At 50.7% G+C, this 16,432-nt stretch overlaps 2 protein-coding genes across 9 annotated transcripts in view; one reads left to right on the forward strand and one right to left on the reverse strand.

Annotated features, from left to right (window-relative positions):
• Nucleotides 1-641: 641 nt before the first annotated feature.
• POM121L2 (POM121 transmembrane nucleoporin like 2) lies at nucleotides 642-7,636 on the reverse strand. Its single transcript, XM_074318639.1, has one exon. It carries the CDS (start codon nucleotides 6,015-6,017, stop codon nucleotides 2,865-2,867), a length of 3,153 nt encoding a protein of 1,050 aa, XP_074174740.1. The 5' UTR covers nucleotides 6,018-7,636; the 3' UTR covers nucleotides 642-2,864.
• A 3,471-nt stretch (nucleotides 7,637-11,107) lies between these two features.
• ZNF391 (zinc finger protein 391) overlaps nucleotides 11,108-16,432 on the forward strand; it is a 35,398-nt gene continuing 30,073 nt past the window's right edge. For 3 of the 8 annotated variants that reach the window (XR_012491861.1, XR_012491859.1, XR_012491862.1), the window contains exon 1: nucleotides 11,713-11,802. The gene's annotated coding sequence lies outside the window, so the exon portion shown is untranslated. Of the gene's footprint in view, nucleotides 11,668-11,707; nucleotides 11,803-15,642; nucleotides 16,420-16,432 lie in introns of those variants that run through there. The other 5 variants (XM_019714162.2, XM_074319177.1, XM_019714163.2 and 2 more) reach the window with 5 other exon arrangements.

The following is a 16,432-nucleotide window of genomic DNA, read 5'->3' on the forward strand; positions in this document are numbered from 1 at the left end:
GTCTTCTACCTTAGATCTAGGAGAAAAGAACTGAGTGTCACAGAAACAATCCTGGCTGAGGACAGCCTCAATCCACCGAGCTCTGGGACACGGGCCAGCACGCACCCGTGGTGCCACCCCACTAGTCGATTTGTGCCACAAGCCGATGTATGTGGCATCAGCTGCCTCACATTTCCTTGTATAGGGAAATTGTGGTCTGTTTAGGAAATAGAATCCTACTTAGCAATAAGAAGAATAAACTCTGAATCATTGTACATGTAATGACCCAAGTTTCTAAGTGGGAGAAGTTATTGCAATACAAAGGATTCATAGTGAGGGGGGAAAATCCTTCTATTACTCAATAAGAGAAAGACAGACAAGCCGAAAGAAAATGTGAAAAAGAAGATGAGTTTCCAAGACAGAAAAAGATCTTTCATTGGTCAAGGACATTTCATTTGCCACTTACAACAACCCTGGGAAGGGACACAAGGACCACCAATTTTGAAAGAAACATATTAACGAGAGTCTGAAGGTGTTTCTCCATATTTACCCAGTGATTCTACTTCTAAGCTTCAACCCTTTGAAAATACAGATGTAGATACAGATTTTTCGTACAGAGATATTCGTCTCAGCATTATTAAGAAAAACAATTAGGATGTCTCAACTATAATCTTCCGTTCAATGTAGTAAATATTTGTGAGCTAATGTGTTTGCTGCTGTGAACACAGGACAGACATGCAGCGTACGGTCCCTAAGTGTCCTCCCTTTGGTGAAATATATGCAACTTTCAGAATTATATTTCAAAGAGTATTTGTTGTAGTGGGAAGATGTGCTAATGCACATATGATATTAAATAAAAAGTAGTATGTTAAAATCTGTATAGTATACTCTATGTTAAATACAATTATTTCAATAAATCCTTTCTAGGTGCCTTCAGCTGAATGGACCACGCCCGCCCCCTCCCAGCCTAGCACTGTATTTTTTATTTTTTATCATGTTGACTATGTAGGCCATGACACACGTGTCACAGGTGGAGATGAGCTGACCAGAAGCCAGTGGCGAAAGGACTCCTAATATGGTCCCCAGGAGCCCTCCTCCCTCCTGATCTCCATGCCCTTGTGTGGTCTCTTGCCTTGCGTGCCTGGGTTGAACTTTATTCTGTCAGGTAGAGTACAGCAGAGGTGATCGGAGGTACGTAACTCCATGCGCGTGACTATGTGACTAAGTTACATGATGTGGCATCACCCATTTACTTTTTTGGAGTAAACAGCTTGGATATTTAGAGTCAAACAGACCTGGGTTAGAGTTCTAACCTTGGTGACTTGCTATGTGAGGGAGAAGTAGCAGACTTTGGAGCCCTTAGGGTTTAGATCCTGAGTCTTTCCTTACTCACCAGGTAGGCTTCAGTTTCTGCTTCCAAATTGATAACAGTAATTCCAATACCATAGACTTTAGACAAGTTACTTTTATTTTATCAATCAATTTAAGATGTCTTAGTTTTCCAATTTGGCTCTTTCCAACGTATCCATAAAACAGGAGATAGCAGGAGATAGCTGTACTGGGGCGTGGGGGAGTCATTCTCGCCTTTTGTTTTGTTGGGTTTTTTTCCTCCACCAGGATGGTAAGAAGTGCTGAGGAGTAGGTCCCAGCTCATTCACAGGCCTCACACTGGTTGTCAGCAGAGGTCAGCCCAGGAATCTGCCCTTTGCTCTCTCCCTGAGGTCCCAGGCCCTGCCTACCCCATCCAGGGGAGAGAAGAATGTGGAGGGGTAGTTTGCAGGTACACATTAAAAGAAACGTGAGGTGTGGGCTTTGGTTCCCTAACTGAGCGTTTCTGGCTCCTGCTGGAGGGATCGTGATGTATGGTGTAGAGAGAAGTAGCAAGGTTGCACCACCTGTCTGTCCCTCTGCTGGCCCTACTTCTTCCTGAGAAGTCATCCTTTAAAGTCAGAAAACTTGAAAATCAGCATTCAGCCATAAAGTGCGGCTACTTGTCTCGTCCAATTAGCCAGATCCCCAATATCTTCGCACAGGGAAGTCAGGCTCCAGCAACAGAGCAAGTCACTGCTCGTCCAAACTCAACCTAAAGCACACTGCACATCACATTAGACCCCGTGACAAGGCCGGTCTCCACGTGCACGCTGGAGTGCTGAATGACAAGTGACAAACAGCAAAGGCCCACCTGCCTGCTCCGACCTGCAGGTACACTAGCCAGCAGCTTCCCTTTTCTGGAAGGAGGTGTGACCTCTGGGTCTGACAGGCTGAGTCTTCACTCACCCACCTCTTAAGGGCTGAATTGGCAGAGAGAAGGATGAGGCTGGAACACCACCTCTCTTGGTAAAAGATCAAAACAACTTGGTCAGGGAAGTGGTACAGCACAAGCGGCACACATGGATGTCCTCTGGGTTGACCATTGGTCCTCAAGGAAAAGCTGGACTCCAGGGAAAATTACATCAAAACGCCTCCAAGAAGTCACCGAGGAGCACAGCAGCAAGAATGAGGACTCAGCATTCCCAGGGCCACAAAGGGGAATCACTTCTTAGAGCCATAAATCTAAGACTTAGAATCTAGTCCTCCTCCCAAAGAGGCAACAGGGCGCGCGGCACCTGCTGCCTTCCTGGCAGGTCTGTTCCCGAGGGACAGGCAGGAGGCAGTGTCCTGACTGAGCTCACACCTGAGGCAGAGAGCAAGTTACAGAGGTTCCACCCAGTTTCTTTCTGCTGTCACCTCTGGACACCCTGGTGCTCCACCTTCTAGATGAGGACCTGCCCGTGAGCATGCAATGCTCTAGCTGTAGATCTGGGCATTTTTCTTTAAGAGAAATGAGACTGAGCTCTTCCCAACAATGCTGAGGTCCGAGGCAGGGTGTGGGTGAGGGGCGCAGTCTATTTCCTGTGGGCACGATGCCTTCGGGAGTGCCCTTGCTCACGATTCTTTGGGGTTTTGGGTTTTGCACCAAAGGAAAATGAAGGGGCGGATGACCTGGAAGACTCTCTTCCAACGGAGCCCTGAGCATGTGGAGAGGGGACCCCAAAGCCAAGGCTGCTACCTGTCTTAACTGTCCCAGGGACAGGGGTGCTCTGAGCCAAGGGGACCATGTGGGGGGCCCGAAACACAGTTTTTCTTGCAGAAATGCTGGCCCTCCTTGAGGCAAAAGGAGTGCTGTGGCTGGTCAGGCCCTGGCTGATTTGGCTACAGACTTTCCCAAAGGGTGTGATGGGACGAGCGGCCCCACCCGGCCTTGTTCCAACACAGAACGTTCCAGAGTTGGAGCTCTTGTCTGGGGCAGTCACACTGATCCCAGACTCCCCACAGTCCATAGGGGTCACTACTCCCCCAAAAGCAAAAGGTCGTGGGGCTGTGCTGCCAAACACTGAGCCACAAGCCCCACTCTGGGTGACAACTCCAAAACCACTGGCACTAGCTTGACCAAAGGGAAAGCCTGCTGGGATGCTGCTGAAGCCTGGCTGGATGTGGAAGGTGGGGGCTGAGGGTGTCGACGCCCCAATGGCCATCAATGTGTGGCGGCTGATGGCTGGCTGAGCTGGGGTTGGGATTGGGGCCTGGGTTAGGGACAGCCTGGCTGAGTTTCCAAAGATGAAAGGGCTATTGAAGCTTGGGCCAAGGGCTGCTTGGGGGGCCCTTTGCTTTTGCTCACCTGATGCCCCAAATGCAGGCTGGGGAGTGACTCCCAAGGGTAGTGGGAAAGGTGGCTTTGAGCTGGACCCCCAGGGAACTGTGAATGTTGAGGTCGGATTGGAGATGCCAGATGACAATGCAGGCTGCTTTGTGGTTCCGAGGGCTGAGGCTGGCAGAAGGCTGCCCATACCCCTAAAATTGGCATTGTTTCTACTAGGGGACATCTGAACACTGGGAAGAACCTGGCTAAAGGAGGTGACTCTGTGTGCTGTAGCAGTGGCAGGACACTGATGAGATGGGACTGTGAAACCTGCGGCTGGGGAGAAGTTGGCCCTGCCAGCTTGGGCAGCCCCAAGAAGGAAAACGTGCCCAGCGGAAGGGAGGGAATGCGTGGTGCCCACAGTACTGGTGACACCCACTACATCACAACGCACAGGTGGCTTGAAAGAAGAGTCTTTGTATGTGCTGGCTGGGGTGGTGGGCATGACTGCAGAGGCAGCCTGGGGCAGGCCGTGGGGGGCGTGGGTAGAAGCAGGAGAAGCTAGAGGAAAAGCTAGAGGAAAAGCCAGCTTGAAAGAGAAAGGAGCGGTGGGCATGACTGCAGGGGCAGCCTGGGGCAGGCCGTGGGGGGCGTGGGTACAAGCAGGAGAAGCTGGAGGAAAAGCCTGCTTGAAAGAGAAAGGAGTTGTCATGGGCAGAGTTGTAAGTGGTCCTGTGCCGCCAAACACAGGCTTGAAGGTGGGCATCACGGTGCCCAGAGGTGGAGGTGCCGCAGCTGTAACTGAGATTCTGGGATGCGAGGCGTCTGCAGTATCTCTGTTGGTTGGGGGCCCGCAAATGCATTTCAACATGAGGTCAGCAGAGGTTGTAGCAGGAGATGCAGGTGCAGAATGATGGCCAGCTGGTTTCTTCACCTTCCCAAACAAAGTCCTTTGTGTAGAGAGCACAGCAGGAGTGATGGCACGTGGGTATGGGGTCCTGGCTGACCGGTCAGCCTGAGAGGTCACAGGTGGCTGTGTGGTGTCAGTGACTGGTGATGTGGGAGAAGCAGGGTTCAGAAGGGTGACAGCAGCCGTGGGCTTTGTGTCTGAAGAGGGGCCTGGGAGAGGATCTGACCGTGAGCACCCGAGTGGGGCCAGCAGACTGGGTGTCTTCGGAGGTGGAGGGGCCACACTGCTGCCCTCTCCAGCAGGTGGGAAGGCCGGCAGACCTGGAGACCCCACCTGAGGGTTTGTGCCCTGGGTGGGAGCTCCACCTGCAGGAGGCAGCGTGAGAGCTAGGCAGGGTGGAACAGGGGACCCAGAGTCGTGGACAGAGGTTGTTGTGACCTCTGTTGCATCCTTTCTGGTTTCGTGGCCCTGCTGGACTCCAGCTTTCTTCAAGCCCAGAAGCTGGGGAGTTGAGGTCAGCGTCGGCGGGGTCGCAGGACTGGAGAGCAGCCATGGAGTCTTCTGGTTCTGCTGTCTCGCGTGGCCAGATGCTGCTGGGGACTCCTCTGATACCAGTGGGACTGGAGAGCCACGCTGATGGCCTTCTTCTTTCTTTTTTATTGGCCACTCTGGCATCTGGAATGATGCACTGGGAACACTTCTCTTCCAATTCTCAGAGAAACCTCTGGAAGAGCTGTAAGAGCTGGTGATGGCATTTCTCTTGGAGCTGCAGGGGCCGCCTGTCTGTGTGCTCGCCCAGGAGCTCACCGAGGAGCGACTGGGCCTTTTATGCAAGCTGTGATCTGAGCTCCCTGCGTCCAGGCTTCTCTTCAGAGACCCAGCCCTGGGCACAAAGGACGCGCAGACTCCATTTTGCACCAGAGGCTTAAATGCAGATGGCTTGGTGTCTGGACTCTTCTCACTGTGCAGCCACTCAGGGAAGAGTGGTTCTTGCCTCCTCACTCTCCCCTTCGTGCTCTCTCTGAGCGCCCTCAGCACTGTCTCCTTTGCACATGGGCCAGGGGGCTTCTCCGAGGGTGAGGACTCCGCAGAGCTGATCTGTGCTGGGGACTTGGAGGCGACCCCTCTCTGTTCAGGAGGAGAGATCTTGATGGTCACCGGGCTCCATGGTGTCCTGGGCTGCCGAGGAGACCAAATCCTGAAATTCCAGTAGCTTTCCCACAAGGCTGAGGGAAGAGGCCCTACGATGGAATCCTGCGGCCTCCTTATGGGAAAGCCCCTCCCGGCCTCACCGACCCCCCGCACGGTGCGCCTGGCGGCCTCCCAGGTGAGCCGCCTTCTCCAGGGTCTGAGCCGCGGGGCCGGGTGTGCGCGGTGGACGTACTGGACCCGGTGGACCTGGTGAAGGGACTGAACCGGCCGGCGGTTGACAGGCCTCCGGGGCACATTTGTGCGCCCTTCCGCCGGGGCCCGCGGCGGGGGTCCCGGCTTGCCCAGGTAACTGCCCATGCCGAGCAGACAGGGCCACTTTGAGGAGGCTTTGGGCCTCCGAGGTTTCTGACGTCGGCCGGTTCAGCCGAGTCCACGTGCGCGGGGTTCGGTGACGGTTGGGATCCCGGCGCGAGGAAAGTGCGAGCTCTTGGGGCGCGCGACACCCCCAGGCCCCGCGTCCTCAAGTCAGCACCCCCCGGAACAGGGGGCACGCGGGGCCTCGGCAGCCCTGTAGTCTGCTGTTTGGAGGCCTATACCGGCGCTGGGGCCTCTGCTCTCCCTGCGGGCAACGCGGGCGAGGAGAGGGTTTCCAGGGGGACTGTGCGACCGACGCTGCCGAGTCGCGCAGAGCTGCGGCCCGCCTCGAAGGCCCCGGCTCCCGGCGCCTCCCGGATTCCCGGAGTCGGAACCGGGAGCGCAGTCGGAGCCCGGCTCCTGAGTGGCATGGCGCGCACCGGGGCGCATGACGGGAGGCCCCACGGTGCACCCGTGCAGCCAGTCGGTGCCCGTCATGCGCCAGGAGACAAGCTCCGGACGCAGCCACCTCCTGGCCCCACCTAGGGTCGCCTCCCCGTGGCGGAATCCTGGTCGCCCTCACTTTGCTCGCTCTCTGAGTCTAGCGGGGCCGCGGGACACCCGGTCTATCCACCCAGAACCTGAGCCCCGCGGGCGCCGGCTGGTTCCGCCTTCTCTCCACTCGACGTCCCACGCGGCCCAACCGAGCCCGACCTCCTGGACCCGAGCAAAGAAGTGGGAGACATCTGCACCCACTTTGGGGCAGAGTGGGTTTCAAAGGGAACTCCCTTTCCGACGACCTTTTCTGGAAAGAGTCGTATTTAATCCGTGCCAATTATGTTGTGATTAGGGGGAACTTTTTAGTAATCTGTACAAGTGACTTGTTTTTGAATTTTTCAGAATGTTCCTCTTAGTTGATTCTGGATTAGCAAAATATTGAGCTGCAAATTAAATGAGACCTTATGGTGTTTGTATACAAATGGACGTTTTGGTTGCTCCATAATAGTTGTATCCACGTTAGCCATGTACTTTTCCTCTCGAAAATGATCTTTTTTCTAATTTTAAGGAGTATTTAGAAAAAAACGTATTTTATTGTTTTAATAATAAATGATCTAGACAATTTAGTCTTCATCATGTTGTTTTGTAGCCAGTTTTGTAAATCAGTTACACTTTTAAAATTGATTATATGGATTTATTCCTTTTTTTTAAATCAGAAATATGTGAGTGCACTTAAAACGGACTAATTTACTGAAATGACATCTACGGGCTCCAGCTGGCCCCGGGGTCGTGAGGGCGGTTGGGGGTGGGGCGGGGTGAGGTTACAGGTGCGTGTGGCTCTGACTCCCCTTTGAATCTGCGTGGATCCGCTGGCGGGAAGGCTTGTTCCTATCCCATTTATAAACATGGCACGTCCAGGCTCTGACGTGGGGGCCTTTCTCCTCCGCCCTTTCACCGCACCCTGTGCCACTGTTATCCAGACGATCAGGGCTCCTAGGCCTGGCCACACCTCAGTGCGCGACCCCAACCACACTGTCCCCTTCTATTACGGACAGCATGGCGGGGACCCCTTTTCCTGACCCACCCGGGCCTTTACTTTGGGCTGGAAATCCTCTCCCCAGGCAGTCTCGGTAGGAAGTCGGGGAGACGCCCTGGCCTGGGAAGGGCCTGCCACCCCCACCCCACCCCACCTCCCACCTCCCCCCCACCCCATCCGCCACCCCCCCACCCCCGCGCGTTCTCCCAGGGCACTAAGTTCAGTCCGCTCGTCGGGAGAGGAATCGCGAGTGAAAGGCCCAAGGGGAAACTCTCCTCTCAGGGCCCAATGCGCTTTGTTCCTTTGTGACTTTCCGCGCTGAGAAAACATTCCTTTTCTGTCTTCCTTCCTTCTGATCGTCTTTCCGGAACCCCTCTCTCCGGGGCACGTCGGAGATTCGCTCTTCCACAATCAGACGACCCCTGCCTGGCCAGCACCTCCAGGTCTGCGCTGTTCCAAGCCGTCAGTGTCCCATATGGGAAGCTTCCTTTTTCTTTTCCTTTTTTTTTTTAATTTCCAGGAGCCTCTTTTTGCACAGAGTAGAAATGGGGGACCCTCCTAGGGCAGAATCTGAGGGGTCATGGAGCCACCCTCCGTTCAGCGAAGCAGGTGAGTTCAATGTTTTGGTTGTTTCCAGGTTTGAACTATTACAAATAAAGCTTCTATGAATAATAACATACAAGTTTTTGTGTGGACATAGATTTTCATTGTTCTGGGATAAATGCCTAGGAGTGGATTGCTGGATTGTGCCTATGGTAAGTATGTGTTTTGTTTGGAAGAAACTGCCAAACTGCCAGTCACTGTACCATTGTACAATGTATGATAGATGCAGTGCCTCTGCCTCTTTGCCAGCCTTTGGCAGTGTCACCAGTTCCTAAATGACCAGTGATAGTGAACATTTTTTCACGTGTATATCCTCTTTGGTGAAACATCTTTTCACGCCTTTTGCTCATTTTCTAACTGAATTGATTGTTTTAATGTTGAGTTTTGAGTTCTTTCTATAATTCTATTCTGAGTCCTTTGTCAGATATGTTGTTTGCAAATATTTTCTGCCCGTCTGCAGCTTCCCTTTTTTATCTTCTTAACAGTGCCTTTTCTCTTCCACTCAGGTCCTACAGCCCATCTATCCGCTCCACCTTCAGAATTGGTCCATAATTCAACGATTTTAAACTATTCCCACTGTCATCACACTACAAACTCTATCACCACCTCTCACCTAGATGTTTGCAATAGACTCTTCACTCGTCCCCCTGTTTCTATTTACCCTGCCCCTTCCTGTCTGTGTCCTAAACACAGCACTAGTGCTCTCCAAGTGTTTCCCTCTCCTTCAGTATAAGGCTAGACAGAATGCTTCTAATGGCCTGCAAGGGCCCTCCCCTCCCTTCCCCTCCCCTCCCCTCCCCTCCCCTTCCCTCTACTCCCCTCCTCTCCAGCCACACCCACCTCCTTCTTCTCAAACAAGTCAGGCATACTCCAGCCTCAGGACTTTTCACTTGCTGGAAACTCCTGGAAACTCTTTTTCTCAAATATGTGCCTAACTCATTTCCATCAGATCTTTGCTGAAACATCACTTTCTCAGTGAAGTTTGACCTATTTAACATATGTAAAACTACAAAAGTTTTCTTTTTAAAAACCAGCCATCCTATTGTCTTTCCTCCTTTACTTTTTCATTAGTATTTATCACCGTCTTCTACACGATATATTTTATTTCTTCATTTGTCAGCATTTCCCATCAGGATGCAAACTCCAAGAGGATAGAGTTTTGCCTGTTTTGTTCACAGCTATCTTCCTGTTTCTAGAGGAGGACATGTCATGTAGTAGCTACTCATTAACAATTTGTTGAATAAATATTGGTCTGCCAGAGTACATAGGAAGCACTCAATAAGTGAGTTTTTCCATAAATGGATGTGTAAGCAAATTTCAAGAGTTTAACCCTGGAAGGGGACAGGTGTGGTCTGTTCAGAGGTGAATGCTTTGGGTTCCGTTTACACAGCTCCCTGTTGTGGTTGAATGTATAAACCTGAGTTGCTAACTATGGGGTCTTCCGTTTAATTGTGTGACCCACCATGCCCATCAATGCTTGTACAAGGAGCTTGAGCCTGCAGTTAGGACCAAGCCCCTAAGACTTCTAGTCCCCTCTAGAGAGCGCAGATGTTCACCTGTGTAATCACTAGTTCTTCCCCTTTCCAAACCTGACTGTCCAGGAATAAACCTGATTCTTGTGCTATTGGAGCCTGAGGGTGACAATAACACATGAGGCTCTGAGGGAGTGGGGATCTGTTCAAAACAAGACAAATTTTCCTGTAAGTCTTCTGAATAGTGCTTTAATTTTTTTTAGTAGGTTTGTTTACTTTGTTGTTTAGTATTTTGTAAAGGCAATAACACAGAGTTCAAAAGCAGTATAAATAATTACACAATTAAAATTTCCTCTCCCATCTCTTCCCACCATATTTTTTAATTAATTATTGTTAGTACTATATATGTGTTTGCATTACTACTAATTTTTTATGTATTTATTTTGTAACTGTTCACACAATTCGATGACTTTGTCATACATTTTTCTGGTCAGAAAGTCTATGACTGTCATAGGTTCTTAGGATACATCAATTCAGAAAGTTTAAAGACCATTGCCTTAAGCCCAAGTTTTTTCAAAGCTTGTGTAGCAAGTCCATTATAACTGTCATGCAGGATGGCATGCGGGGTCTCTAGTCCCGCTCCCCACATAAGAATACAGGATATGGTGAGGCCAAAAAAGAACATCCGTGGAGCCATAGCTAGGGGAGTCATATCACTATATTCTTGCTGACGGCTGCGTTGGAGACACAGGAAGCAGGAGCCACACTATCTGTAACTTGCCATCCACTGCTCTGCCATCCGCACTTGCCAGCCACCATCTTCTTGCTAGCCTCCCTTTTCTGCTAGCGTAGCCACGGCAGTTATATTAGTGGCCAATGGCTCACTGGTTACAGCTGATGGCCAACTAGCCACAGTGGATGGCCATCCAATCACAGTTGATGGCCATTTACTACCTGAGCCAGCACCTTTCCACGTGAGGCTGAAACCCTGGAAACTGCACTCCTGGCTCTGTCCCCACAATAACTCACTCTTGTGTGTGAATGGTAACTTTGTTCTGTATATTTTACTACAATTTGAAGATACAATTATAAATACAACAGAAACGATAAAATTAGATGGTCTCCAGGTCCCTTCTAGATTTATTTGGATCCTGCTCTACACATACTTCAGTTAACCGGATTATTCTAGGGTACTGGCACACAGCTATCACGTGCCAATTTCACAGCTTTGCACAAGGCTTCCGCTCTTCTAGCTTGCTCACCAACTCTGTTCAAGGTTGCACTCTGCTGTGCTTTGTTAAATCTTCCCTAAGCCAAACCACTCAATGTCTTTCGTCCCACAGGTTCTCTCCCCTCTTAACTCCCAGAGCAAATATTACTGCGCTCGATCCAACTACACTACCGTGTATTAAAATTAGCGGTAGAAAAGTGTGGTTTTTTTTTTTTTTTAATTTACTGGATTACAGTAGGATCCTTATTTTATTCATTTTTATGTCGCTTGATAGAATTTGAGAAATGTCCTGCATTTGATAGCATGTAAGCACCTCGACTGTGCAAAGAAGCCTGTTTCTCCAAAAATGGTCTGCGGCCCATCTACATCAGAATTGCCTGAGATGCAGGTTGAAAATACTGGGACCGCAGAGCGATGATGGGTCAGTCTGAGTGCGGAGCCGGGGAACCTGCATTTGACTAGCTCTCCAGGTATGCTGTTTATAAAGCCTAGTCTGGGCTACGATTTGCAGGACGTACTGCGCTCTCCAGGTGCTCCGGAAGACCCGCTTGTTGGGCCTCTAGCCCCAGCCTCTCATCTCGCCCGGGCGGGAGCGTCTCAGCGCCGCGGGCGGTCCGCTGTCCGCGCAGGTGCAGAGGCGCGCCGGCCGGTGTGTGCCCAGGCCCCCACCGTCTCTGTTCTTTAACGCGTCGTCTGCGCTTGGAGGATTAGTCCGGGCGGCCGATCGGCATTGGCTGGCCGTGCACACCGCGAAGGAATGACCAGCGACCTGAGGGAAGAGTGTCAACAGTGACCGTGACGCCGGGTCGCTCGGTAAGCACAGGGACCGCGGGTCCGCGCAGGGGTTTCCCCTTAATCCTTCCGGCTTCCGCACGGCCGGCGCACTCAGGTTCCGTCCATGCGCCGGTCCTCCGGGCGTGTGTCCCGACGCTCGGCGGGAGGCGGCGGGTGAGTGAGGCGCGCAAGGCTCTGCGCCGGGCCGGGCGGGGTGGGCCTGGAGGCGCTGGGAAGTGGTTTCGCGGAAACACTCGGCTGCTGGGGGAAGACGGGCGAGGGGGCCCGGTGGTCTGGCCGCGGGTCGTCCCGGAGGCGCCTCTGCGGCTGCGTGGGGGTCTGCGCGCGGGGCGCTCCCTGGCGGGTGGGCACGGCCCGCTCGCGCTGCACTGACAGCGGGTGCTGGTCTCCGGGGCGCCCCGGGAGATGCGTTCCGGTCCCCTCCGGCCGGGCGAGGAGGGCTCTGTGCCCCGGCTGTTTGCAGGTGCTGGCCGCGTGCCAGGCACTGTACCCAGAGTTTTAACCCGCAGTGACTCGTGTAATCCTCGTATTAACCCCACAGAGATACTATTGTCAACCCCACGTTACAGCCCAGGAAATCGAGGCACAGAGATAAAGTAGCTTTGTGGGGACAGAGTCCCAGAGAGCAGTTTCCAGGCTCTGGGCCTCGTGTGGAAAGGTGCTGGCTCGGGAAATAGATGGCCGTCAGCTGTGGCTGGCTGATGAGCTGTGAACACTTAGCCAGTTAGCCCCTGATATAGCTGCTGTGGCTGCCTTGGTTTGTCGGCAGGCAGAGAACCAGAGGTCAGATTGCGATGGATCCTGTCCATCCTACTTCCTGTGTCTCCCCTGGCAGCCAGCGACACTGGGGTGCAGGAAGATCCCTTGTTGGGGTACTAGCAGATGTTTGCTTTTGTGTCTCCAACCCGGCCGCCAGCGAGAATATAGTGGTATGTCTCCCCTATCTATGGCTCCGTGGGTGTTCCTTTTTGGCCTCACCATGTCCTGCGTTCTTATGCGGGGAGCGGGAGCAGAGACCCTGCATGACACCCCGCCTTTAGTTACAGAGCCTATGAGTAGCAGCCTTTATTGGATAAGGGTCCTGATGATGATGGTTGGTAGTTGACTATCCACTGAGCCAATTTCCAAGAACATTTGTCTCAAGACCATCTTTGTTAGGCCTGGGGCAGACTTGATCCTCTCTCCGAGGGCTGAATGCCCGCTGATTCCATTGCGCTTGCGCAAAGGCCCCAGGCTGCAGCCAGTCGCTCTGGGGGACGGAAAACCAAATTGGTTATTTCCCCTAGTTTTTCTATAGCTAGCAACAGAGCTATGACCCAAACCCACACTACTTAGTAAATGCTTACACCACGTGGCCTCTAACTGATGTTTCACCGATTCATGCCAAAGATGCCACTCCCACTGTAGTGGCACTTCAGTGGGGACCGAAGTTTTAATCCTTAGGTTACATAGCGTGGTTGGAATTTGCTGCAGCCTCTGAGGGTCACTCTCTAAGCCTCCATGTCACTGTGGAGTCAAAGTTGTGCTGGTATCCTGGGATCGGGGGAGTTTAGTTTCTTGGCCATTTAGGCGCCACAGGAAAGGAAAGTGTGGTTCAAATGCCCTTTCTTTGCTTGTTGAGAAGCAGTATGTACCGTATGGTGAGTTTGAGTCTAGGATTTATTACTTGGCCTTGGGCCAAGCTCCTGACCCTTTCTGTACTCAAATTCTTCATTTGTATTGTGGAATAACGACAGTACCCCTCTCACTGTTGCAAGGCATAAACAGGTCAGTATTTGTCAAATGCTTAGAATAGGCAGACCCCCCCAAAAAAAGACCCAAAGAAGGGTCTTTCCCAGAGGTTGCACCTCCAAGTTGGGTTCCTTTTTTAAATGTAGACACTTTCCCCAGTGGGGTTCCTGTGTGTCTATCACATGTGTCACATACACAAACAGATAATGCACAATACAGTTATACATATCACGAGCTCATTTGAAATGCAAAAACAAGTATATTTGGGGACTCTTACACTGTGCACTAGATGTACATTTCTTGAATGATAGATAATCATATCAAATTGGCACATTTTGCCAATCATCCAGACATTAAGAAGCATGAAAGTGAATGCTGAACTTCAAATTGGCTATCTCCTTTGAGCTCTGCCCTAGTTCTTTCTCTGTTAAGGATATTCTCCCTACTTTTAGGTATCCTGTGTTTCAGTGGTTCTAGTGTGAGAATTTACAACGATCTTCAAATTTCAGATCTTCCTGGTTTCCCTTTGCCTCTGAAAACCTAAACATTTTCTCAACAATACCTCTTCTCCAGGATGGACTGGAATATGTAATAATGTAATAATACCCCATGATTGTAGCATCCCCATTGCTCCCACATCACCTTGATGGCGGTGTGGGTGTCCTTGGGTCTTCAAGGACTTTTTTGGAGTATGAGGACTTTTGCTTTGGAGGCTTCAGAAGCTTTGCCACTTACCTACCGAGAGACCCACTGTCCATCTTTCACAGACTGTCAGTACTTTTGTTTCATTGTGCTAGAGAAGTATTTCTCTACCCTTCAGACCTACCATTCCCTTTACTACTCTGAAATAAAATTTATAACTATTAACTACCTATAGATATAATATCCAAAATATCAATGTATCATCTTAACTGTAATGTGAAGGAGAAAGAAAAAGCATCTATATAGAGTAATATGTATATTGGCGTGGAAATGCTTGGGTGAAATAGATGCTTGCAGCTGTTCATAGAATCACTGTGCTTACAACAGCTGCAACTGCAGACGGAGACACGAATGTCACATCTGTGAATCTAATGCTGTGAATGCTTTGATTTTACAGATATAATGAATGCTTCCTAATAAAACGCAAAGGAAGTAAATTTCCTTAACTTTCCAATGTGTAGCAAAGCTGTACAAAGTACTTTGTATTTATATGTAAAGTAGTATTGGGTTTAGCATGAGGTAACTGTTAACAGCTTTTTTAAAAATCTGACAGGATAAGAGACATTGGTTTTTTTGCAGGAATGTCCATCACCCCTGGCCCCCAGTAAATTCTAACAGCACCACCCAATCAACACTACAGCCAAGAAAACCCTCACAAATTCCCAGAACTCTCCCTAGGAGGTGGAGGTGGTGGTGCTGCAATGAGAGAGCAGTGCCTTGATGATGGACTAGCGTAGGATCTGGGCTGAAGTGTAGGCCAGCCAGCCCAGCACGAAGGCAGTTCCTACTGAGGAGTGTTCACACATGAAGTGTGCAGCTGGATTTTCCTGCAAGATCCTAAATAAATAAGAAACTGACTCCTCAGTGAACCCAGTGCTGGGGCTCTTTATTCTGTTTGCAGCTGAAAGGCATGTCATTGGCTGAGCCGGACCCAGACAACATCACCATGTAGCTCCTGAGCTTCTCCACACCTGGTTTCCTGATGAGTGTGCCACAGGTTCATCTTTGCACCCGGGAAGTCCCCACTGTGAGCAGGAAGGACCCATGACACAAGACCAACTCCTGCTCCAGAGGCTCTGTAACCATGTTTAGGGGGACTGTTTACAGCTTGTTGCTGCCCTTCCTATGGGCTCCAGATGAACTTACAAGACAGGTTTAAAGGAAAGGCTTTAGTGGGGAAATTGAGAGTCCAGAGAAGAGCAAGAAGGGCACGGATACCCATGTCTGCCCATTTTCCCAGCAGAAAGGTTGCGGGAGCCAGAATGCTCTGCTGACCCTTGGCGTATGTCCTCATTCCAGGAGAGGGCCTTGCTACCACTCCTTCCTATGAGGCCAGTGTAAGAACCACTTTGGCCCTGGGGACACAAGCAGATGGCTTTGTGCCCGGCAGTATGAATGTCGGGGCAGCTTTTTAAGAGGAGTCATCTGGGAATGCTGGTTGCCTAATACTTGGGGACCTTGAGATCCTTAGGAGGTGCTGGGCCTTCTGGCAGAAGGAAGAGGCCACCTGTCCTATGGGAAGCTGAGCTTATATTTTATACTCTCCTGTTGTGAGAAGAATGTTGGCTGGGAGGCTGGTCCCAACTAGCACATTTTCCAGGCTACCCAGAGTGTGTTTCTAAGGTTCTTCTGTTCAATTCAACTTGTCAAGTCATATGAACTTACTCAGTACAAGTCCTGAGTACTTACTAGGTCTCATGGTACTTACTAGGTCTGAGGCAGAGCCAGGTATCTGGTAACAAGTTCCACAACTGAGTTTGACAGTCCGTGCACAGCCTTTCTCAGCCCCTTTAGACACCCACTTTCTGCAGCCCCTCTGTGAAAGTCCACACTACCTTTCCTATAGCTCAGAGCGTTAAGATTGAGCCAAGTGGCCCTGTGTCCCCAGCACCAGTAGCTGGTGTCTGTCATTTGCCACCAGCAGGGACCCCAGCATGTGAACTGCACATGATCACCCAGTTGGAGGAAGAACAATGATCGATCCTGGATCTTAGGGAGCTGAGAGGGGAGTGACCAAAAATGCCTGTCTAGGTGAGTGGCATCATGAAAATACCAACAATTAGGAGACGTGAGTTCTTGTCTAAGCTCTTGCAATTGGCTGGGTGACAAGTTACTCAGCCTGTTTTATGTCTGTCAAGTGAGTGAGTTGACCTAGATGAACTCTGTGTTAAGCTCTGTTAAACCTCTGGCAGTCGGTGATTGTAGACCTGTTTAGAAGAACACCTGAACTAGTTGGAAGAAGGGTTAGTATTTCTGAAACTTTGTTCTCTCCCCTTGCCAAGGAAATGGTTGCATCCCTGCTCGACAGAGTTTTCCTCACTGTGTGCATTTGTAAAGGTATCTTTTCCAC

The sequence above is a fragment of the Rhinolophus sinicus genome, linkage group LG14, assembly GCF_036562045.2.
Source record: "Rhinolophus sinicus isolate RSC01 linkage group LG14, ASM3656204v1, whole genome shotgun sequence".
NCBI classification, from domain to species: domain Eukaryota; kingdom Metazoa; phylum Chordata; class Mammalia; order Chiroptera; family Rhinolophidae; genus Rhinolophus; species Rhinolophus sinicus.